This window comes from Mytilus trossulus, chromosome 6 (assembly GCF_036588685.1).
Source record: "Mytilus trossulus isolate FHL-02 chromosome 6, PNRI_Mtr1.1.1.hap1, whole genome shotgun sequence".
Classification (NCBI taxonomy): Eukaryota; Metazoa; Mollusca; class Bivalvia; order Mytilida; family Mytilidae; genus Mytilus; species Mytilus trossulus.
Window position 1 is genome coordinate 52,172,808 of NC_086378.1, and position 25,199 is coordinate 52,198,006.

General features: G+C 32.9%; 1 protein-coding gene across 3 annotated transcripts; it reads right to left on the bottom strand.

Moving 5' to 3' along the window:
• Positions 1-1,068: 1,068 nt before the first annotated feature.
• LOC134721507 (ileal sodium/bile acid cotransporter-like) lies at positions 1,069-24,942 on the bottom strand. 3 transcript variants are annotated; one of them, XM_063584581.1, is made up of 4 exons: positions 24,830-24,942; positions 3,725-4,239; positions 2,936-3,140; positions 1,069-2,269 (listed from the first exon to the last, which is right to left on the bottom strand). In XM_063584581.1, exons 2-4 carry the CDS (start codon positions 4,189-4,191, stop codon positions 1,856-1,858), a joined length of 1,086 nt encoding a protein of 361 aa, XP_063440651.1. In that variant the 5' UTR covers positions 4,192-4,239; positions 24,830-24,942; the 3' UTR covers positions 1,069-1,855. The 3 variants fall into 3 exon arrangements, with proteins under 3 accessions (XP_063440651.1, XP_063440652.1, XP_063440650.1); XM_063584582.1 differs by lacking the exon at positions 24,830-24,942 and adding an exon at positions 17,403-17,596; XM_063584580.1 differs by lacking the exon at positions 24,830-24,942 and adding an exon at positions 16,800-16,942.
• Between the last annotated feature and the right edge of the window lie 257 nt (positions 24,943-25,199).

Sequence of the window (25,199 nt, forward strand, 5' to 3'; positions counted from 1 at the left end):
AAAGTATTCAATATATATAAGTCCGGCGAAACAGACATGCAAACCCCGGCCACAAAAAAAAACTACGCCCGTTTTTATTCATCATGTTCATTTCATGCTAAATAATTTTGTTGCAAATTTTCGTTTTTAATAGCAAAAAAGTGGACAAGACTATTGTTTTCAATCCAGATACGGCCAGAATTTTTGTTTAAGGCAAGAATCAGAGTCATTTTATTCTTTTGTAAATATCTCAGACTGCCTCCTCAAATCAAATGGTTCGTACATGAGACTTGAAATATTTCTAGAGCTTATACTAAAATTGAGAATGGAAATGGGGAATGTTTCAAAGAGACAACAACCCGACCATAGAAAAAACAACATCAGCAGGTCACGAACAGGTCTTCAATGTAGCGAGAAATTCCCGCACCTGGAGGCGTCCTTCAGCTGACCCCTAAACAAATATATACTAGTTCAGTGATAATGAACGCCATACTAATTTTCAAATAATTTATTGTAGAAACTAAAAATAAAATAATACAAAACTAACAAAGGCTAGAGGCTCCTGACTTGGAACAGGCGCAAAAATGCGGCGGGATGACTGGGGATCATTATTCAACTTTGTTATTTATAAAATAAGCTGGGGCATTTGGGGTTAAACATGTTTTCGTAGGTAAATAATATTATGGAACTTTTTTTTCACGAGAGTGTAATAGTCTATAGAGTATAATATTTACTATTACTTTCTGTTTGGTGGAATAGAAAAATAGAAGTCAATACGTTCTTGTTCAATCCTATGTCGCTATGAAGGTTTCCCGATTGTCATGACATCCTCAGCCTAAGCAATGTGTATTACTGTAATTTGAATTTCAAAATTACCGTGTGCCGTTTTTTCAACGCACTGGTCAACTCCACCATAGCAAATCACATGACTTTGACAATCAGTAAATACCAGCGAAAAATATCTTTATAAGTAAAGAATTGTCGTATAAAAATTAAATACTCGGGAAATGGCAAAGTTCACGAAGTCTAGTCTGATTAATAATTTTACAAAAAAAAAAAAAAAAGTCCGAGCAAAGGGGGGGACGTACGCCCTCTACGCCCCCCCCCCTAAATCCGCCACTAGTACATTAAGCGATTCGTGTTATGCGACTCCGGTATACTATTAGGTGTCATACCACTAATTAAAAGTCCCTATCTGTTCAACCAAACTTTGCAATTTTCACAGCTTTCTAAATATTTTACCTTAAGTTTAACTACATAGAAACTAGGTATATATGTATATCCTGAATTGTACAGTTGTCACCTTTCTGCATGCCATTTTTCAACATACATTAAAATCATATGAGAAAGAAGAGAGCTCCCGAAATGAAGTACCACTAAAAATAACCCCCGGTTTTGTGGAAATTTTAAATTAGTATACCGTGGAGCGCATTTATCCTCAATTCTAAATGCAAACTCCTATACAGGTAAAATTTGGCTCAAAATAGTCTTATTTTTTTTCTCTTTCAACAAAAGTTTCATTTCTGCAAATTTGTTTGATAGTTTATTAGGTGAACAATGACATCAAATGCACTATTTTTGGTCCGAGTAGGCCTACTTTTTACGTTCTAAATTTGAGGGAGTGATTGGTTGTATGACACCTATTAGGGTGCGTGATAAGAGAATGAGATAAGGGAAGAGATAAGGGTATGGAATAGAGTGTATGTGTAAGAAAGTATGCTAGCATGTATACTTGTATATATAATATATATTTTAATTATTTTACCATCTGTATCACATATTAAAGCACCGGTAAATAAATGACAATTCTGCTGATATGAACATCAACAATAGATAAAGTTAGAAATAAAGATCTGAATTGACAGCTATAGCGATATCATAGCTTGCTATCGTTTACATTTTCCTGCTTCTCACTGGGGTCTTTTTTCTTCGAAAGTTTAAATGCTATTCTACAAATAATTGTAAAGATCACAAGTATTGTGACATTAAAAATTCCAAATATTAGAGGAAACATAGCAATTTTTGTGGATTCCTCGAGTTTGAATGACACGAAAATTAATGTCAAACACAGAGCAACGTTCTGTGATGAAACTTCAATAGCAACTGTTCGACATTGATTGCGAGTAAAACAACATGCCCATGCCCCTAGGTACCCGATCATCAGACCAAATATAGGCATCAGTGAGGCTGCGCACCATAACTTCCATCCTACGTCAAACATCTGTGGGTACAGATAAAAGTTGATACCAGTAACAAGTAGGATAAAGAGGAATCCTATGCCCCCTCCAATCTGAAATGTGAAAAAAAGTGGATTAATTCAATTCTAATCATATTGATGCATTGACCATCAAAGAATCTGTTACTATAATATATTCATATATATATCCGGACGTACTACAACCATATATTTGTGTGAGTCAGTGTGAGTGTGAGAGTGTGTGCGTCATTGTATAATTCTCTATTTTGTTATAGTATTTTTATGGTAATTTTTTTTTAAATGTTTGAAACATTTGTTTTTTGTTTTTTTCTTTTCTCTTTTTTCGTATTTCCATTGATTTGCTGCTAACCCAATTTATTTCAGTCTTTTACTTTTCGTATGTATTGCATGTAAAATAATTGTTTCCGTAAATAAAAAGGTTTACGAATGTACAGAATGTTTTAATTGAAAAGGGCTGAAGTGCTAAAGTGAGAATTGTAGATGCGTTATTTCCTGATCGATTAACAGTTAAAAGTGTGCAGATGTTGTTGAACAACATTTTGCAAAATAAATAATGACAAATGTACGTTTCATGTGTAAGGCGGAGTAACTGTTGTATTTCTTGTTTCAATGATTTGTATGAAATGTTTTGAATCCTTTTTTTTTTTTACATCAGATTATGCTTATTGTATTTTCCTTATTCTTGATGTTAATTGTTAAGCGCGTGAATGATGATTTGTGTATAGTATTAAAACTTACATTTACAACAATTGCTGCAACTTTCGGCAATTTTCTGAGGATAAGCATTCCAACAGATACTGGTATCAATATAAGGACCAGGCCAGTAGCTATTTTTACGTAGGGAATCGTCAAATACTGAGACGAGAAACTGCTATAGTATATATATAGATTCAACGGCATCATACCTATAGCAAGTGTGGTCGCCAATGACGTCATACAAACGCTGTAACAAGTAAAAAAAGCATTGTAAAATTATAATCTTCTATTTTGTCAAGTTTATTGTTGGTTGTTTTTTTTTTTGTTTTTTTTTTTTTAAAGGGGTGATTTTATACTTCACTGATCATACATACTGTTTAAGATTTAAAATCATAACTCGTTCGTTTGAAGCACACTAAGTTGAAAATGATAAATTGGAAATTTTTATTTTGTGTTCCAAATTTATACAAAATTTAGTGTGTTTGTGAACGAGGCGAAGTATGCGTAATTTCACGTCTCTAACGGAATTTTAGATAAAACACAACCAACGTTATTTACGTGAGTTACATGTATCTCCCCTTCTCCAAGAACGAGAAGTAGGCACATGAAAGAAAAATGACTTAGTGCGTGCTATCACGAATCCACAAAATTATTCCTGTGCCATCTTAAAACTTAATAGAAATTATCAGAATGACTCCAATTAGAAAATCCAATCAGAAATTTGAGTATCCTATTATGGGTTAGACTAAACAATTAATTGGTCGTAGTTTTTTTTTTTTAGATAAAATAAAAGTAGACAGAAAAACTGTCTTTAGCAATACATTACCATACCTTAAAACAACGTCTCCGGAACACCAGTATGTTATCAGATTCGACAAACTTCCTCCTGGACAGGTACCGAGTAGGAGCATACCTAGAGCATTGTAATGATCAAGCTGAAATGCATGCACCAAACCGAAAACCACTAACGGGTAGACTATAAACTGTAATGCCATTCCGATTATAGCTGGAAGTGGTCTTTTGATCTGTTGGATCAGTTTATCTACTTCAATGGTACAACCAAGCGACATCATAATGATTGCAAGAAGAACAATCAAAAGAGAACTCGTCAGCCTCTTTAATATGACTGTTGTAGGATCAATTACTACATATAATGTTGTGTTGTTGAATGATGTGTTGGTGTTAAGCATTGTGTTGTTATTGAACATTGTGTTGTTGAATGATGTATTGTTGAATGCTGTGTTGGTAAAAACTGCTTGAGTCATTCCCCTCACTACATGTACATGTACAGCCGTCATCGTCAAATCAGTCTAGCCAAACTAATGGGTACTATTTACTATTATTATCTGAAAATACAAGCAAATGTGTCTCAATATCACTGATGTTTTAACAAATAAGATCAATTCTAACTTATAAAAAAGAAGATGTGGTATGATTGCCAATGAGACAACTATCCACAAAAGACCAAAATAACACAAACATTAACAACTATAGGTCACCGTACGGCCTTCAACAATGAGCAAAGCCCATACCGCATAGTCAGCTATAAAAGGCCCCGATAAGACAATGTAAAACAATTAAAACAATTAACCAATATTACCTTTATCAAACTACAAATTTATTGTATGGGCAGAATCAATTTGCTCCAATTGCAGTTTTGAAAAGGTATTAATTGCGCCACTCTCTTTTATTTTGATGGTATTAATTGCGCCAATAAATGAAATGGAATTGCGCCACATTTACCTGTTAATATTTTTTACCTATATCATACCTGTACATGTTTTACCTATATCAAGACAAGACAAGACAAGACAAAACAAATACTTTATGAAAGCCTCACCACTTGTTACATATAAAATATACAGCTTTTTAAAACACAAGATAAGAACAAGAGCCACTCTATAAAGAATTTTGAGAGACTATAAAACATTTTTTTTCTTAAAATCATAATAAAAATACAAGTCAACTATCACGTATCAAATACATTTTTGCTTTATGAAAAATTCACAGCAGATTTTGGCAGTATACAATACCACATTTTCATTTGTAAAAAGAAATATAATTATTTCATGATCAGTCTCCAGAAATTAAAACGTCAAATTTTGAGATCTGCGAGCATAAGAAAACCAACCATAATGTTTTCAGAGCGACCTTCAAAAATAATAAATTCAGAGATCTTCAAAATTGAAGAAGAAAATTTAGAAAAGAAAGATTTAAAATATGTGCGTCAGTCTATGTACAGAGAGAGAAGAAAACTGCGTTCGGCTTAACCTAAAAATTGGTGTTGTTACAAACAAAGATGATGACTTTGTATTGTGTAACGATCCACAAGGCGGGATAATATTATTAGGATGCGAGGCTATTTTCTGTGTACAATGTCAGAGGATTTTTTTGCTGATGATACCAGTCAATCATTTAGTTGTTATATAAAAATAAATAAAATTGGCGCAATTAGATGATTATTTTATTGGCGCAAATGATACCTATAGTTTTAAAAATTAGGTGGCGCAAAAGAAGTATTGGCGCAATTAAGTTGTGGCGCAAATGAGTTACTTTTTGGCGCAAAAAGATATCGCCCAATTGTAAAATGGTTCAAGGAAATATAGTCCCTAGTGTGAACAGTGGTTAAAATGAATTTTGTATACACTTTCCCAATTTATTTCTTGGTATTAAAATGCATGAAATATTAAATAAGGGGATAAATTTACATGGTTCAACAAATTGGGTGTTGAATCTTCGTTAAGTATTGATTTGGTCCATTTACAAAAGTAAAAATTTAGTACGTCTGAAGATGTCGAACTGAATGTTTAACCCCCTTAACACAGAATTGTCAATAATTTGAGTTAGAGCTGGTAGAAGTTTATATAATGTTGATATTATTTGTCCCAATATAGTACACTAACCGTAAAAAAAAATTGAGATAGAGCAGATACGATTTTTTTAATTTCAATTTATTGTCTTAAAGAAATGATATACGAAATAACTGTGTTCTTGGTAACTTATATTTAGAAGTCCTGTGTGAAGTCTATCACACACATAAAAGAATGACTAGAGAATGACCACAGTTGGCATTCCAATGGGAATACAAAAATCCCAGTTTACATCCCCGCTTTTTGGTTTATGGTGGTAATGGTTCTGCGATAATTCCACATGTTCTTGATTTCATATAAAAGTTTTATTTTGTAAAATTGGATTTGGCCGTCATCATGCATCCTTCTAGAATATTATGACAATCAAAAAGATGTTTTCTTCTAAAACAATTTTGTCGGATTTGGCCGTCATCGTGCATCCTTTTGAAATAGTATAACAGTCAAAAAGATGTTCCCTTCTAAAACAATTATGTCTTCAAAAACTTCCTTATGTCATTAATTAAAACAATATTGTTCAACATAAATCTATTTACTAGTCAAAATACCTCCCAATTTGTAAGATAAGTTAATTCAAATCGGGTGTTGCTAAACGGCGGAAACGGAAAACGGAACGGAATACGGAACGGAAAAAAAACCGGAAACTGACAAAAACTATCATCTTTTCTTTTTTGTTAATTTATCCATGCTTCATAGAGTATAACACCCGTTTCCCAGTAAGAAACCAAACGAATAGATTTAAAGTAAAAGATTTTAAAGCATAATGTAATAAAATAGTTAGAAGGAGATAATGAGACTATGTTTTTGAAATATTTGATCAGATCATGCATACATTATTCATGCGATTCAGTATAATAGTTTGTTCGACTTTTTTATTTAAAAAATAAATGTTAGATATATGTAATAAGAAAGTAACCTCAACAACAACAAAAATTCCGCCTAAAAATACTGACATTGGTCCCGAACCTATAGATAGGTTGTGAAGTAATAAAATTTTCGTTGTATTTTTTCTTGTATAATTGAAAGAAAACGTAAAAGAAACCAAATTGGACCGAATGATGTACGGACAACAACCGATAAGGAATCCCGGGAAGTAGAATAGAAACTTGAATACACTTTGTCATTAAGTAAAAATTGACATTATCAGTCACTTTACAAAGCCTTTCTTATCCGATTACAATAATGCAGTACGCTATTTATAGTATTGACGTCGGAAACGCATTACATCTCCCAGAATTTGACATCTATAAATAGGATTTCATGTGAAACAAGTTGCGAAAAAAATAGTAACCTACATGGATTTGCACAGTGCCCTTAACTACCAAGTTAATGGTATTTATGTTCTATAGTTTCAAACTAAAATGGTCCACACTGCTTTAAATATCATGCCGTTTTGTTAATATATTAATATTACAATTGAAAATATTCAGTATGCTGTGTTACTATAGTTGAAAACATCAAAAGATAGACGAAAGGTACCAAAGGGACATTCAAACTCACATCTAATAAAGAAACTGACAACGCTCAGTAATTAGTAAATCCAACATTGTGTTTGACCTGGTTTCATTCATGTAACTGCTTTATTTGATTTAGGTAGTTTAAATGGGGCTTTTTCAAAATATAACATACATTTATCTGTAACTTGTCCTAATCGATGTTTGTGGCGCAATCATTGATCATGATGACAGCACAGAGTTGCAACTGAGATATTTACGAAACGCACTGATGATATTTTATAATAATCCAGCCGGTTACGCTTTATGTTGGAGCATACTTAATGTTAGAACATCTTGCAGAGAAAGCATGTTTTAGATACTAAGGGTAAATGCACAAACTTCTTCTGTTGTCCATTTATCAGGTATTAAGCTGGTATTGGTGACAGTTGAAACATTGGTGAAAAGTGATATAATACACGGCCGACACTCCGCTAACCGAGAGATAGGTCGGTTAATCTGTATTGAGTATGCGGCTATATCGGCGGTGGGTCTGTTAATCGGGTTGGTTATACGTCTGTTAAGAGTAAAACTCACAATTTAATGTTAAACTCTGTTAAATATACAGTTTTTTGGCACATTATGAGAATCACATCAAAAAAAGAAAAGTGTCTGACAAAATGATATCTATCATAGAACATTTTCCACCGTTAAAAAAATTGCATAGCCTGCGTAATTTTAAGTAAAACGAAAAGGCGTCGCGCAAGTATGTGGTTTTTATGCTTGTACGCATAGCAATATATTAGATAAAAGGCCAAAAACCATATTTAGATATGATTTAAAGGACACAAAGTAATACTTTGGTTCTAAAAAATCAATTGTCATTGATAAATATTTCATAATTGTTATATAAGTTGAGTTATACCACATTTTAATGAATATTTGGGAAATACAGTCTGTTAATGGGTTGGACAATTTAAATCGTGTCAGTTAAGAGTTGTTTAGCCACGACAATAGTCTTACTACCTTGAGTTTATATTTTCAAATTGAAAAAAATGAGATGTACTTATAACGAAAAAATTACAATACGGTGCAACAGTATCCTTATAGAAAGAGCACTTTTATTTTTATTTTATTTTTCTCTGCATTTCATTAAAAGGGTGTGTCACTTCAAACTAGCGTTATATTGACTGATTGGCTGCTCGAATTCGCATGAATTTATTATTTACGCCAAGTTATCAATCAGCCTTATTTTTTTGTCTGTTCAAAGTCTGTAACATCTATGAATTCTTCATGTGTTGCAATTCAGCTGGACAAGGTTAAATTCCATGCGTTTTCTTTTGAATACTAAGGCATTTCTACCTCAGGAATAGATTACCTTATGCCGGCGTCACACATTGGCGGATAGACCAGCGTGCACCAAACGTACAGAGAAAACTGACAAAGTCGGTAAACGTTAGTTGCACGCCATATGAACGCTTAGCAATCGTTCAAAGCACGTTGCATAAGTTTGAAGTACGTCGAAATACAAAGGTAAAATTGAGAAAGGAAATGGGGAATGTGTCAAAGCAACAACAACCCGACCATAGAACAGGCAACAGACAAAGGCCACCAATGAGTATTCAATGTAGAGAAAACTCACGCACGTCCTTCAGCTGGCCCCTTGAAAAATATGCATACTAGCACAGTGATAATAGACGTCATAATGAACTCCGAATTATACACAAGAAACTAAAATTAAAAATCATATAAGACTAACAAAGGCCAGAGGCTCCTGACTTGGGACAGGCGCAAAATTGCGGAGGGGACAAACATGTTTATGAGATATCAACCCTCCCCTATACCTCTAGCCACTGAAGGAAAGTAAATACGCTTGATGAACGCTACAACCCGAGGAAATTTGTATGCAGCATAAAAAACATACAACATACGCCAAAATACGTTTCTTGAACGCCGGATAAACGCTTAACCTTAGGTACGCTTCTAGTGCGCCCAATACACGCTTAAAGCATATTGGCAGCGTAAATGATTTTTAACACGTCGGAGCTTTACGCTGATGTGTAACGCCGGTAGTAGTTGTATTTCCTCAATGCTTTTCCACTTTGTTTTTGGCCTTTTAAACATTTTTTTCGAGCGTCACTGATGAGTTTTTCGTAGACGAAACGCGTGTCTGGCGTAAATATAAGGCGCAAATATCAAATTTCAGTCCTAGTATCTATGAGGAGTTTATTTCCGGTATGTATTTTCCTTTGTACCGAGTCATCATTCTCATGTTCTGCCGCCTAAGGAAATGTCTGTACCAAGTTCTAAACTGTGGTTCTAAACAAGACATAGACATTAGTAAGTTTTTTTTATATTAGTGTTGGGTGCTGATTTAATGTGTAACAACACGACAATTTTATTTTCCTGTAAATCACAATAAATGCATAATATGCATTTTATTTTTCGAGTAATGATGTATTCTTATGATATCGTAAGTCATTTAGCCGACTCGCAGTCCGCAAACGTGCCTGTTTTTCTATCGAGTGACCTTCAAGGTGGTGTAGAGAAAGGTTGATATTGAAAGGTTTGTCTATATTTGTTTGCATTATAAACATATTTCATGCAGTTCATTTGATAAAAAAAATCAAAACATTAGGAAGTTTATCTCTGATTTATGTACTTGTTAACTATGTATTTATTGACAAATTGGTGCCACTCATATCAATGAAACAGAATCCACATGATATATGCGACCATTCTTTGATGAAATTAATATTACTTTGATATTACACTTTTTAAAATCATTTCTATCAATTTTCAGATTCCATTGTCTAAACTTATGTTTTATTGTTCATGTGTTGTTTCCATGTATTCTAGCCACTAATCTTGGGCCTATCTCTTTATTCAGATAACACCCCATATAGCAATTGAATTATACTTGTAATGTCATTCATAACTCTTAACAGCCCAATTAACAGACCGAGTTTCATACATCCGACCCATTAACAGACCCTAATTTTATCAAAAATCAATTTATGTCACCAAAATACAGTTTTTCGTGTAGATTTTTCACATATTGATGTTAATACGGTAAACAAACATAATGCCAGTCTGTTTTCGATGTTCAAAAGATTGCATGCAAGTAAACTCAACCAACTTGTCATTTTTGTGTATATTTTGTGTGTGTAAAATGTGTATAAATTTACTGATGAGTAACTCGCCTTTTCATTTTATAGATCGTTTATTGAAGCTAGAAAAAAAATAATTACACCACTGGATTCAGTACTCCAAATCATTTTGTCAGACATGAATAGTTTTTATGATATAAATATAATTAAAAAGTTATACAATGAAACATGCTGACCTTGCACTGATTTTCACGAGAACGCCTGATTAACAGACTTTAGCCAATCCGATTAACAGACCCACCGCCGATATAGCCGCATACTCAATATAGATTAACCGACCTATCTCTCGGTTAGCCGAGTGTCGGCCGTGTAATAGCTGCTAACTAATTAGTAGTTGTTAGGCATGGTAGGCATTCATTTCGTCTTCAAGCCATTGTTCAACTACTAAATTGTCTATTCTTCTTACCAGCACACTTGGTACAATTAAAAACCTTATAATAAATTGTTCAAATAAGGCCTTCGAAAATAGTGGAATAAATTACTTTTGGAGTGTCAAGAACTCGTTGGAAGTACTTGATAAATTGCATGCTCATATTGGTGATTTTGAATCTGTTCAAAGTTTTGATTTTTCTACCCTGTATACCACATTGCCTCACATTCTCATTAAGAAAAAATTCACACACCTAATTAAATGGGCATTCAAAAAATCAGAATGTGAATATATATGTTCAAACTCTTTTAGGTCATTTTTTAGTAGCAATAAACAAAAAAACTATGTTACTTGGACATGCTTTGATACTATATATGCCCTTGAATTTTTACTAGATAACATTTTTGTTCGCTTTGGGGATTCCGTATATCGTCAGATTATCGGAATTCCAATGGGAACTAACTGTGAACCACTTATTGCGGACCTCTTTTTGTATTGTTATGAGTTACAATTTATGACAAAAATAAGCAAAGACCCATCAAAACAACATTTGATAAACAAATTTAATAATACTTTTAGATATTTGGATGATATTTTGGCTCTCAATAATGACGACTTCAGTATGTATATTAATGAAATTTATCCTGCTGAACTTACTTTAAATAAAGCTAATACTAATAATGACCACTGCCCTTTCCTCGATCTTGATATCTATATCACTAACGGAAAGCTGAATACAAAAAATTATGATAAAAGGGATGATTTTTCATTTCCTATCGTTAATTATCCGTTTTTAGATGGTGACGTTCCCTTGTCACCATCTTACGGTGTTTATATATCTCAACTTGTACGATTCGCTCGTGTTTGTAACAATGTTTTAGATTTTAACGAGAGAAATTTATGTATTACTGAAAAATTATTACACCAGGGTTTTCGATATCACAAACTAGTCAAAACATTTACTAAATTTTATCATCGGTATAAAGACATCATTCGTAAATATAGCTCAACATGCAGACTTTTTATACGTTCAGGTATTTCACATCCAATTTTTTATGGAAATATTCTTTATAAAGCACAAAGGTGTCAGTATTCACCTCAGAAACTTACAAAACCTTTAAATAGACTGATTAAGAAGGGATATAATTACGATACTGTTGTCAAGTCATTAAAGATTGCATATTTTGGCGTTAATATTGAGTCACTGATAAGGTCTTTGCGTCGGAACTAAAGACATTTATTCTAAAAACAGTTGTTGGCATGACACGGGTTATGTTCTTCTCATATATGTTATGATGGTATGATACTAAACCCCTAACGGGAAGGATTGTGCCTGAGGTTCATATAATGAAATCATAATCTTTCAGTCAGTTTAATTGAAGTCTGGAGCTGGCATGTCAGTTAACTGCTAGTAGTCTGTTGTTATTTATGTATTATTGTCATTTTGTTTATTTTCTTTGGTTACATCTTCTGACATCAGACTCGGACTTCTCTTGAACTGAATTTTAATGTGCGTATTGTTATGCGTTTATTTTTCTACATTGGTTAGAGGTATAGGGGGAGGGTTGAGATCTCACAAACATGTTTAACCCCGCCGCATTTTTGCGCCTGTCCCAAGTCGGGAGCCTCTGGCCTTTGTTAGTCTTGTATTATTTTTATATTAGTTTCTTGTGTACAATTTGGAAATTAGTATGGCGTTCATTATCACTGAACTAGTATATATTTGTTTAGGGGCCAGCTGAAGGACGCCTCCGGGTGCTGGAATTTCTCGCTACATTGAAGACCTGTTGGTGACCTTCTGCTGTTGTTTTTTATTTTGGTCGGGTTGTTGTCTCTTTGACACATTCCCCATTTCCATTCTCAATTTTATTCATAACACGTCTTTTTTATATTTAGTCTTAAGTGGTGATATACTTTGAGAGTTCTTTTTCGTGATCTGACCTGGTCCTACCCAGTGAGCTTTTCTTGTTACTTGGCGTCCGTCGTTCGTTTTCATCTTAGTTAACTTTTCAAAAATCTTCTCTGAAATTAGTGGGCAAATATTATCGAACACTTGTCTTAAAGGAAGTCGTCTGACAGTTTTGGTTAATTAAATTTGGCTACAATTATCATTGGTGTATATGTTCCGGACCATATGAGTATTTGGACCATACGCGTATGGTCATGACCATATGCGTATACTCATATGGTCCGACCATACGCGTATGGTCGGACCATATGAGTATAATACTAGTTTGGTTATTAACGGGCCGGACCATATGAGTATTGGGACCATATAGGTATTTTTGTTAAAATTACATTATTCAAGTTTCAATAATACCATAACTTTATCTAATAAAAACAATGATGGTTAGATGGCAAGGTACTATTTTTATAATTTGAATACTACGTTAAAATAAAATATTGATGCAAAAGTTAGTTTTCATCGCTAATTACATTCTTGCATATAGGCTTGGGTGACATTTACTTCAACACGGTATCATAGCTTTTTTGCATTTGCAAGACTTGGTTGTGCACGATCCTTTTCATTTACACCTTTTGTTTTTTTTATGAAGCTCTAGATCTCAAATATCGTAGCATGACTGCAATACACCATACTCACAAGATAACTTAAACAAACTATTTTACTTTCCAGTGACTTCCTCGGGTAACAGTTCATTAAGAAATTTTTGGAATTAATTTTTGAAGTCGACATATTGCCATTATTAACAAATCGGTAATGACCATCGGTATAAAATGTGCTTATTATAGTTTTGACAAGTAAGTAAAATTAACTGTGTGAAACTTCTAATTCTTATTCAGTTAATCGTTTTATTATGATATTATAATAAAATTACCTATTAAATATATGATAGCGTCTTTTTAATGAACGAGTTTAGAAGTATTGAAAGTAAACTGTAACAGAGTGTAAATTACCCCGACCATACGCGTACGGTCGGACCATACGCGTATGGTCGGACCAAATGAGTATATACCCATATGGTCATGACCATACGCGTATGGTCCAAATACTCATATGGTCCGGAACATATATAGTTTGAAAAGTGTGTTGGATAACCCTGCTTACCAGCCAAGATAGACGACATGGTTAAAATTAAAACGTAGGTGTAAACTGCGAGTGCTGCCTATCGAAAACTGCTATAAATAGCGAACATCTGATGTAAAAAAGGGTGTTTAGAATATTGAGCTCTACCCAAAGTTCATTTAAGTAAAAACGTCAAATGATGTCTTATAAGGGTTATCGTCCTTGTCAAGTTTTTCCTCTTTCCATGTTTGTCCTTTATATCAAACTATATAATAAATAGGAAGAAACTTTTGCTAGTAAAAATTACCATAAAAAAAGACAACGGTCGGTCAAAATGTTCGCCGAAATCGTTAGTCGAACCGTTTGAGGAGTTTTTGCTCTTTGGTGCCAAATTTTTTGAAAACAATAACGATAGCAAGAAACTTTCAAAACAAAAAAGAAAGATACAGTCAAGTAAAAAATTCCGTTATAGTCGGCATGCTTTTTTAAAGTAATGATTGCCCTTAAATATCCTCTGTGGTTTGGGTTAACAACTCAAGAAGATAGTAATTTTTCTCATGAATTTGTCCAGTCTTTAATGTTCCAGAGTTCTAATTGTTTTAGATGCACATAGACCTAGATGAATGACTCGTGCTCTGTAAAGCCTCGTGGGTTGTTTTTTTTGTTTGTTAGAGCTGTTATATATATATGTATTTGCAAAACTGTTTTCTATTTTCTTTGATAACTAACTCCTATCCTATGGTCAATAAAATTGTTGCGAGATGTCGTTACTTCAGTCGTTTTTCGCAGTTCTTTCCATTTCTCTTTTTAATTCCGTTCACATAAATATAATTTTTTCAGTTTCCGTTCTGTTTTCCGTTTCCCCCGTTTAGCAACACCCAAATCAAATCACCTGCAGTGTTACATGTACGTATAAACTAGTTTTATAACATTACTTTTGCAAAAAGGCACTGGCTACGATTACGTTTAAAACGTGACAATACATAAAAATATTATTGTTACGTTCGTAATCATTCGGCTTCTAACCCAAACTATTATTCCGACATCTACTGTACAACGAAAAAATAACTTCTTTGGTTATCCATGCTACATTTCAACGTAATCGTAGCCAGTGCCTTGAAAATAAGGTTTTTAACTACGTATAACAGGATGCCAATATTGACGATTTCTTATAAGAAACTAAGTTCATTCTCTATAGATGCTGAAAATCCCATTCAGACTCAAGTAATGGCTTATTTGTATCACTTCACAATGAACAAGCAACCCTGGACATGTGCTTCTCGGTAAGAATTTGAAGACGCAAGTGCAATATACTTCTGCATTATTAAACTTTGACTAAGTACGAGCGGAGGAGATATACACCTAAAATTTTAAAACGTGTGCAAATCATATATCCAGGGGGTGGCTATATCGAGGGGATGAACGTTAAAGAAGTAATACAAAATGAACATGTCGTTGAGTGTTTATATTATAAGTGTTTTGCCTCACAATAAGTCCCTACTTTACATCTTCTACAAATCTAATTATGATTGAAGAGTCCAATTGGTGTTAGTGTTGTCGCTGCGGGTGTAAGAGGCGCTTGGTATAATTTATAGACAATTATGTTACCAGGAATTAAAGGAGACGTTGTACAAAATGTACATCAATGAGGTGACGACCCAACCACTGTAAAGATTTATTTCCATTGATGATTACGCTATTTCTTCATTTTTTAAAAAGTCCTTCTTAATAGGGGAAGCCTTGGATAACAAATATAATTTTTCAATCTATAATTTGATTACTTCAATTTACATTTAAATTCCTCTTAAAAAAACTTACGATTGCGTGCAGCTTACGTCATGTTTTGTCGATGTGATTATTCTTTCTTTCTCGAGAACACAATTTTGTCAACTTCGATAAAAAAAAAAGTAGAGAACGAGGGTAAGAATTTGCCCCCCCCCCCCTTGTCATCACAAAAATAGAAAAAAAACTTATAGAGGATCATCATATAATCATTCTGACAACGAATCCATTTACTCTGCTAATATATGTTCGTATTTTTCCGATTGTATATATCAAAAAGAAGATGTGGTATGATTGCCAATGAGACAACTCTCCACAAGAGAACAATTGACCCAGAAATTAACAACAACATTAGTTTAAACATATTTATTTAGAGTGGATTGGGAAACAAGTTTTGCAACTTATATTAATCCCTTTCCACGCTGCCTTGTAGCGGCATTAGCCTACTCTTTTTCGAAATCTACAAGGGTGTCTTTAACGTGCAAGAGATATGGCTCTCTCTTAACACGGGTCAGCCATTTATCGTCCCTTTCTGACGGACTATCATCGTTTCCTTAAGACCATACTGGCAAATGGTGTCAAGGGAGAGCCGAAAATTGAGTTCCTGAAATTATCATCTCAAACGGGAATCGAACCAGGAACCTTTGTGTTAGTAGTCCGATGCATTAACCACTACACCACGGCTCATTGTATTTGTCATCGTAAGGGCTTCAACCATGAGCAAAGCCCATGCCTCATAGTCAGCTATAAAAGGCCCCGCAATGAAAAATGTATGACAATTCAAACGAAAAACTATCGGCCTAAACTATACACCTACTAACTTTGTCATGCAATTGTATCAGTCTATGAATTCCAATTTGCCCCAAATTACAAATAAAGAACAGGCCAAGGATACACATACAACAATTACGTATAGTATGAATTATGACTACCAATTTCGAAAAAAATGGAATCGTTTGTGTTCATTTCCCATTGGGTCCTATACTACTTGTATTTGTAATTATTTCCCAAGATGGTGTCGTTTTGAAATTCCAATCGGCACAAAGTTTGTAGAGAGCCGTGTTGAATATTCGATCGGTACTTGAAGAAATTCTATTGAGAACATTCCCGTGAACATTTCTATTAGGTGTGAATGTGTAAAATTTAATTTGATTTGATTAAACAGTTTGAGAAGAGAAGAATAAAATGGCAAAACTTAACACTGTAGTTTTTTAAGTATATTAAATTGTATTATTTATAAAATCTATAATATTACTTACATGAAATATTAAAGTTTTATGAAATTCCATCCATACGTCAAGTAAAATGTTAATCTCTGAGATTAACATTTTACTTAACGTATGGATTCTCAATATATACAAGGAGATCTCATATAACCTCCTTGGTATATAAAAATTCTGGCCAAGTGAACTTTGACAAACATGTACCATAGATTCCGAAGTAATATCAATATTACTTACATGGACATACATATTATATATGTTTTATCTCATATTTCTTAATATATGATGGATTTGATGTTTATTGGTGTCCCTAAGGTCGCGTGTTTCTTTGACAGGAAGTTTTCTTGGTAAAACAATAGACTTGGATTCTTATAAATGATTTAGAAGCAACTTGTCTGCATAATTTCAAAGAACCTATATAGCTACAATACATTGTTTCTTATTTCGAAGAATATTCGTTAAATATATAAATATACATATTTACTTACAGTTCATAAGGAGAAATTTTTAGAAGTCCCGCATCTCCAGTCTGTATCAAAAAGGGTCCGCGTGTTGTCTAATTATTAATGTATTTGTTTGTCAGTCAAAACAACAACAAGCTTTGTTTCAACTGTAAGCATGATAAGATTTGATACGTACAAATACAGTATTGATATCCGACTTTGACGTTAATAAAACTAATGTACATTTGACCCCTAACGATTCAAATATGTTGACAGTTAACATAACTAGTTCCGATGTCATGTAGTTACTTAAAAGACTTAAAAATTTATGTAACATATTCCTGGTCATAAAGTTAAACTCTACAGCATAGAAATAAAAAAAAACTAATTTAGATTAGGTGGGTTATATTACAATGTAATATTACTTTAGAATTATTGATGAAAATGTATATCAATTACCCGAAAATTGGTCTCTATTAGATATTTATCCCCGAGAATGATCATACATTCAATTTGGAACTTGCATCAACAATTATCATTTTATCATGGCTTTCAGTTAATTTAAAACCTTGCAGTTTAAAGAAATAAAGGGGTTTTTACTTGATTTCCAGCGACGTCAATAGGTCTTATTCCAAAATCAAAAACGTCTGTTCGAAAATTTATAAGAACGCGTTTGATATTACTATAAAAAATATTTGCGACTCAATTTTTTTTCAAAAATGCGTTGGACTAATTGTAGTAAACTTATTACTAAAAGGTTAATTAGTTTAAACAACATTTTGTATACAAAAGTGCACAAAAAACTATCAAACAATAGAAAAATAGGGACTGGGAAACACGAACAACTTATAAAAATCCGTTTTCCTTGTAAGATAAAGTCACTAGTTAAACTGATACATGTATTTGTAGATCTACACAGTATAAAATAATGATAATTTCCATAAGAAACTAACTATCTTAGATGTAAGCATAAATTATATCGGTGCTCGTACAGCCCTCAATACTGAACAAAAACTCATGCAGCATAGCAAGCTAAAGAGTCACCAAAGAAACCATACCTAGTACACTTTTATACGTTTAACTGAACTTACTTGTGTAGGATTTTTACCCCGGTTAAACAGATCTTTGAACATGCTTGCTCTTATCGGTACTAACATTGATTTTGATATTATTCAAACATCATAACTTAGATATAGGAAGATGTGGTATGAGTGGCAATGAGACAACTCTCCATCCAAGTCACAATATATAATAATAAACCATTATAAAAATTAATTTATTAATTAATTAATTATTATAGGTCAAGGTACATGTAGTTGGTACGGCCTACAACACGGAGCTGGGGCTCACGTCAAACAGCAAGCTATAAAGGCCATAAAATTACTAAATGAATGTAAAACAATTCAAACGGGAAAACCAACGGTCTAATCTATATGAAAAGGGAAAACGAGAAACACTTATGGACCACATCAACAAACGACAGCCACTGAACATCAGATCCTGACTTAGGACAGATGCAAATAAGTATTGTTTTTCGTTTATGAAAACGTATGGTGCTGATCCTGTCGATAAGATGTACTAATTATATTTTGGCATAGCAAAAAAGTTTAGCATTTCTTAGACTGTTTATATCGTCTCCACACTATATATAAAACAGAATTATCTCTTTCCGATACAATTGTTACCCATCTTGTTAGAATTTTTTAATGAGTCGCATAATGGAAGGGCAGACACGAAAATTACTGAACTAATAGATTGATATGTTCTCCGTCCGTGGAAATTTTTTCCAAAAAATCGGAGGTTATGCATATTCTACATCCAACTTGATATATACCCATGTCGTCGACTTGATATCTAATTGTTCTGCTTAACTATGTGATAGATAAATTGAAACCTTATGCAAATGGTGTTTTTAAAATAGAACACTTCTTAATTGAGAAGAAAAATTTCATTTTGTTTATTTGTATTAACTTTTAAATTTGTTAATATAGTAAACATGACAGTAAGCTTTATCGCCTTCTCTAACAAAGAGCTTCGATTCTTTTGTTCTATTTCAACCGGGTTTCCGACTGTATGTAGTCTGGAAAAATCAGTGTCTGATATTTTTATTACTTGTTATTGGCTTTGAACTACTAGTAACTTTCAGTTACTGTAAATACTCTTAGATCGATACATTTTGTAGTGTGTGCTTATGTCTGTTGTTTCGTGCTTCGTGTCGATCTGGCGAGTAAAGTACTGTCAACAGTTAATTCTAATATCGTACTTTTTTTACACCATAGTCCCGGGTTAGGGGAGTGGTTGGGCGTTCGCAAACATTGGTTAAACCTTCATAATTCGCGTGTACCTAATACCCAGTCGTTGGTTGCCGTCTGTTATATCTGGTTTTCGTTTATTGTGCGTTAGTAAATCATGTTCTTGGGTGTTTTTTTAATAGTTCTATTTTGCGTCAAATCACTGTTTTTTTTATACATGTAGCTGACTAAACTGTATTGGTTATTCTCATTGTTGAACGCCGTATGGTAACACAAAATCGCTTAAATCTTAGTTGCCTCACGGTCATAAAACTTTCGAGCATAATTTTTGTACTCAGACTCGAAAATCAACAAATCAAATTGCTGGATTTCATGTTTCGAGCATGGTTTTTTGCTCCGAGCACTGAGCAAAGTTTTATGCCTTCAAGGCCAGATGTCCTTATTCTATGGTAAAGTACAATATTTTAAGTTTTATGTGATTAGGAAAAGTTCTGTTTTAAAAAAAATATCGTGGGTCAAAAGATTGAAATTTTAGAGGACAAATTCTATGTCATACATGCGTATGCATACCTTTACATGCGTCGTAATCAATTCTTTCATGTGGTAACTAAATGTTACCTCTCTTTATAACATGCATTTTACATGTTATATGACATCACATAGACATGTTTTACATGTACGCCCTACACGACAACATCATTCAAAAATATATTTATCAGATGCAATTATTTTTCTAGATTTATCTTTTACCAAATGTAAGGGAGCTACCATTTGATTTTTTTTGGGGCGGGGGGGGGGGGGGGGCTGGGCTAGGATGACATTAAAAAAAAATAGGCAGGACAGGGGTTTTAAGTAAAAAAAAAAGGCAGGATGAGACACTTGCAAAAAAAAAGTCAGGATGACAATTTATGTAAAAAAAGTCAGGATAAACTAAAAAAAAAAGCAGGACCAGATAGAGTGAAAAATAAAAAGGCAGGACAGATATTACAACTAAAACAAAATGCAGGACAGATATTACAACTAAAAAAAAATGCAGGACAACATTTTTCATCCTAGTCCCCCCCCCCCCCCCCCCCATAAAAATCAAATGGTAGCTCCCTAAGAGCTGTTCATTAATATTTATACATATGTATTATTCATCTTGTGCATCATACTTCTACATTTTGTCTGATAATAGTTTCCATGACATGCTTCGAGCGCATGCAACATATTATTTTTTCTTCATATTCTTATTATCATTTATAACATTTTTATGCGAATCTTGACCAAGACACTAAGTTTGACGAGTCTCATTAATTTAACAACTGTAACCCTCTTGATGATCAAGAGACAGTATGAATCATTATGATATTATGATACTAGTATTTAAATTTGGAATTTGACCTTGATAAGTCATGTACTCTTGAATTAAAAGAGTTCATAAAAAACGTATTTTTGTCACTTTGATACTAGTGCAAGAAGATTATTCATTGTTGGAGGACATACACTTGTTTTTAACATGCTAAAAAATATTATAACAACAAGTAAAGGGAAGGGAAAATATATTTGAATTATAGAATATTTTGAAATATTAAAAAATCTGCAAGAACATGGCCAAATTATTGGGAAATCCAAATAAAAGAAATTTGAAAAATGAAGCCCCTCAACAGATATTAACCTAAATAAGTATGAATCCTTCCAATTGATATTTTGTGTGTTTTTCTATGTTGTGATGTTATACTATTGTTTCAGAACAGGGAAAAGGTTTGGTACCATTAAAACGTTTAATCACGCTGCAATCACAAATTTGGTTTTCGTCAAACCATAGAACTTCTGGTAGCATATTTATTTTAAAATACACTATGGTCTGTTGTATAAATTAATAAGTGAAAGTGTTGGTGTTAAATTTTAAAATACTTTGATAAAAATGTATTAATATCTGATTTCAGGGTCACTGAACATTGGTAATGAACACTATTTGTCTTTCCCCATTATTATAGTTGTAAGACAAGGCGACAGTTTGAGTCCTACTTTGTTTAATGGTAACATTTTTTATATGAAACTCGTATTGTAACCCTCTAGTTCTTGATACTTTAAGTCTCCAAATTCTCTGTTATGCAGATGATTTAGTGTTAATCTCTGAGACACACCAGGGGCTACAAACAGCTTTAGACAATCTTAGTTAATATTGCATTAAATTATACAAACATAGCAAATGAACCTCATGGTCTTGAGATATCTGAAGATGTCTCGAGACGTCTTAAGACAATGAGGTGCATTTGCTATGAAGATGAATAACTTTCTAGTGTTTCAAAATATGTATAAACCTATTGTTTAATGAATAATTTTTGACTAAAGTCAAGGACTTTCAAGATTCTAGGAAATATTATTTACTATTACAGAGAAAATTTTGCAAAAACTACAATACAAAGAGCTGTCTAGAAAAAAGTATTAAAGTTTTATTTTTATTTGAAAAAAAAATAATTTTGTTACCACTAATTTGTCATGTAAATCATTTGAAACACTTATAAGACCTATTTTGACATACAATTTATTTAGAGATTATAATTTTCAGTCAATTTTTAGGACATCGATGGCTGTTGTTAAAAATTATTCTGTGTTACTCTTGCACTGGCAGAAAAATGTCCTTTTGGGAAGGTTCATTTTAAATTTTGTAAATCAGTATGAGGACTGAAAAAGACAACCAACAACATATATAGCCAGTCAAGGTCGTTAAAAACTTCCATTATCATCATTAATATCTTTTTAGGAGATACCGTTGAACAGAGCCCATGCGTATTGATCAGAGAAACACGATAATTAGTTGAACTAATTTAATGATACTATACTGGGAAGATCCTCTATCACCCAATTTACAGACGAACCCAAGTAAGAAGTGACCACCACAAATTATCACAAATAGAACTATGTAAATAGTACCTGCATGTATGTTCTCAGATACAGTCAATCTCCCATATTTAATAACATCATGCTGAAACTAATCATCTGTGTTCCTCTTCTAGCTATCCAAAGTTTGGAGTATGTTAATCCATCATAATCATTTGTTAAAGTCGAATCGCCTCCATGGCCGTGTTGAAAATTAAAACTAAATATTAAATAAACAAACACTACTGATGATTGTTTTTTGGATCAAGTTGACTTTCATTATGCTCACATTTTAATATAGAATCTCAGTATGGCGAAAACAGGGAGCTCTTTTTGACAAAACACACTGTCAAACATCCAAACATACTACCCAGGCACACTGATCTGTGTCCACACTTGTATACTACGTGTAACAATATATTTATTTTGTGCCAGTCCTGAATAACTATGACAGTGGTGTAAAAACACATTATAAAAATCAGTTTGAAAGGACTTCATCCCCCGGGCTTTATAATTTCTTCTAAAAGCTGCATAAGCAGATTGTTTTTTTACACTATCACACACCGGACGTGGATGGATATTTACACATCCCACAACAAAAAAAGTCAATAAATAAAGGCCAATAAAAACTTAAGAATTCGTGTTTGTTCCTGCTAGATTCGTGCACCAAAATATAATCTATCATAAATTATTTGCTCAAAGGGGTTATGTTTTTTTTAATTTTTTGTCCATGTAATACTATTGAAACATTCAACGTAATAACATGTGCGAGTTAGCAGGGGATAGCGCCTGTCTTCAAATCCGGAGGTCGCGGGTTCGAATCCCACTGTGGATGACATCTGAATTTTTCCTTTTTTATATATCATTGTTCAATTTATGACCAATCATAATTTCATAATATTAACGTAAATGAGCAGTAAATTGTTTTTTCTCATCCAAAAACAAGCGAATATATAAAGTTAACAAATATGCTTTTTTTTTCTCTTATTGCTCTTGAGATAATCTATTGATCCTAGATATATAAAGATTGCAAATAAAACATATGACTGTTCCGCTTATCCTGGTAAAATGGTGTTTCTATTTGTAAAAATCAAAAGGGCATATTTTGCCCCTCATAATATTAACTCGATCGATGGAAAGGTGGAAAATAAAATTCCAGGGGGTAACATTAGTCTAAAAATGAGCACGAGTTGTTAATACAAAAGTGATAAAAATAAAATAAAAACATTTTGCTGGCAATTATAAAAGACAAAAGATATACATAATACCACCCAAAATATGAATATGAGAAAAACATAAACCCCAAAAACAACTTCGATATTGTGCGACAATGAAAACATCGGGAAATGATAAAACATAGAAATGAACGGAAACGCAAACAAATGCAACAACCACAGGAGTATGTATAAATATGAAAAAAATATATATTTATATTAAAAACAAATGAATACGTCCAGTAAGCCTCCTTTTTGGCCCCAAAAAATAGCAAATTTAAAAAATTGTAAAAATGTAAACATTTACATGTAGCTATTTATTGGAAAGTAAAATACTATAGTACTGCTACATAAATATGGCCCTTTTTACAATACAATGCACATATACAATGTACATGTATCTAGTACAAGCATCATTAAGTCAATGACATGTTAAAATACTGAAATCCTCACAATTTTAGCATTTTAGTTAAATTTTTGACGGTTTTCGTCTTAAATGGAAGTGGCCGCATTTGTGTTCATTCTTAAATATTTACATGCAAATGATATTACTAAGTTGAATTGTATTTGATGATATTAATAACATATATAAAGGTTGAGAGTGAACACGGATGCGGCCCCTCTCATTTTTTACAATAACCTTATGTAAAGTGACATTATGGCACATTTGATAAATATTTCATATTAAAGATTAAAATTTGACGTACCAAATCAGTGAAATATTTCTCATAAACTAATTGAATCGTCTGAAGTAGACATTTAAGTGTTTAAAAACTGAATCTAAAATCTGAGTCCAAAATCGGCCATTACCTTATGTGTTGAGAAAAATATTGTATCATGCATTAATTGGTGCTGCCAAACGGATATCTTTCAATCCTTGCCTGGGAAGATAAGCAATAATGACATGCGACAATATCAAATTTTATTTATTCACCTTTTATACAGAGTCTCACCAAACAGTGTAAAATTACAAAAATTTACAGTTTGATCGTACACGTATCAGGTTAAGACGTGTGAATATTAAGGTATGTGACCTCTTTGGACTGGTGTATATTGTTGACACCCTTATTTACCAACAATCGCTCTAATTTAAATAAGTTAATTCAATATATAGTTTACATTTTATAAATATGTATATAATGGTTTACTTTATAAATTGTTATTTGTGTGGAGAGTTCAACTTGTCTCATTGGTACTCATACATTGTACCACATCTTCCTATAAAATTGAGAATGGATATCTATATAACATACTACATAATTACTGTGTTGTAATTATAGTATTTTACTCACCACATATTGTGATTCTTTATAAGTGCACAAACATTTATTTCAAATATAATCCGTTAACCCTGACAAATGGGATATGTAAAATAAAAGCAGTAACCTCTCTGTCACCAATATAATCCTTGATTACGAATTAGGGAGCTACCATTTGATTTTTAGGGGGGGGGGTCTAGGATGAAATTTGAAAAAATAGGCAGGACAGGAGTTTTGAGTAAAAAGAAAAGGCAGGATGAGACACTTGCAAAAAAAAAGTCAGGACGACAATTTCGGTAAAAAAAGAGTCAGGATAAACTAAAAAAAAATGCAGGACCGAACAGAGGGAAAAATAAAGGCAGGACAGAGATTGCAGCTAAAAAAAAATGCAGGACAACATTTT

Bases quoted from the DNA above. Each gene is read 5' to 3' on its own strand.
- LOC134721507 (XM_063584581.1), bottom strand. From the start codon at position 4,191: ATGACGGCTGTACATGTACATGTAGTGAGGGGAATGACTCAAGCAGTT. The intron at 3,141-3,724 runs GTATGGTAATGT...TACTTGTTACAG, and splicing joins TCCGGAGACGTTGTTTTAAG to CGTTTGTATGACGTCATTGG. The intron at 2,270-2,935 runs GTAAGTTTTAAT...TTCACATTTCAG, and splicing joins TTGCAGCAATTGTTGTAAAT to ATTGGAGGGGGCATAGGATT.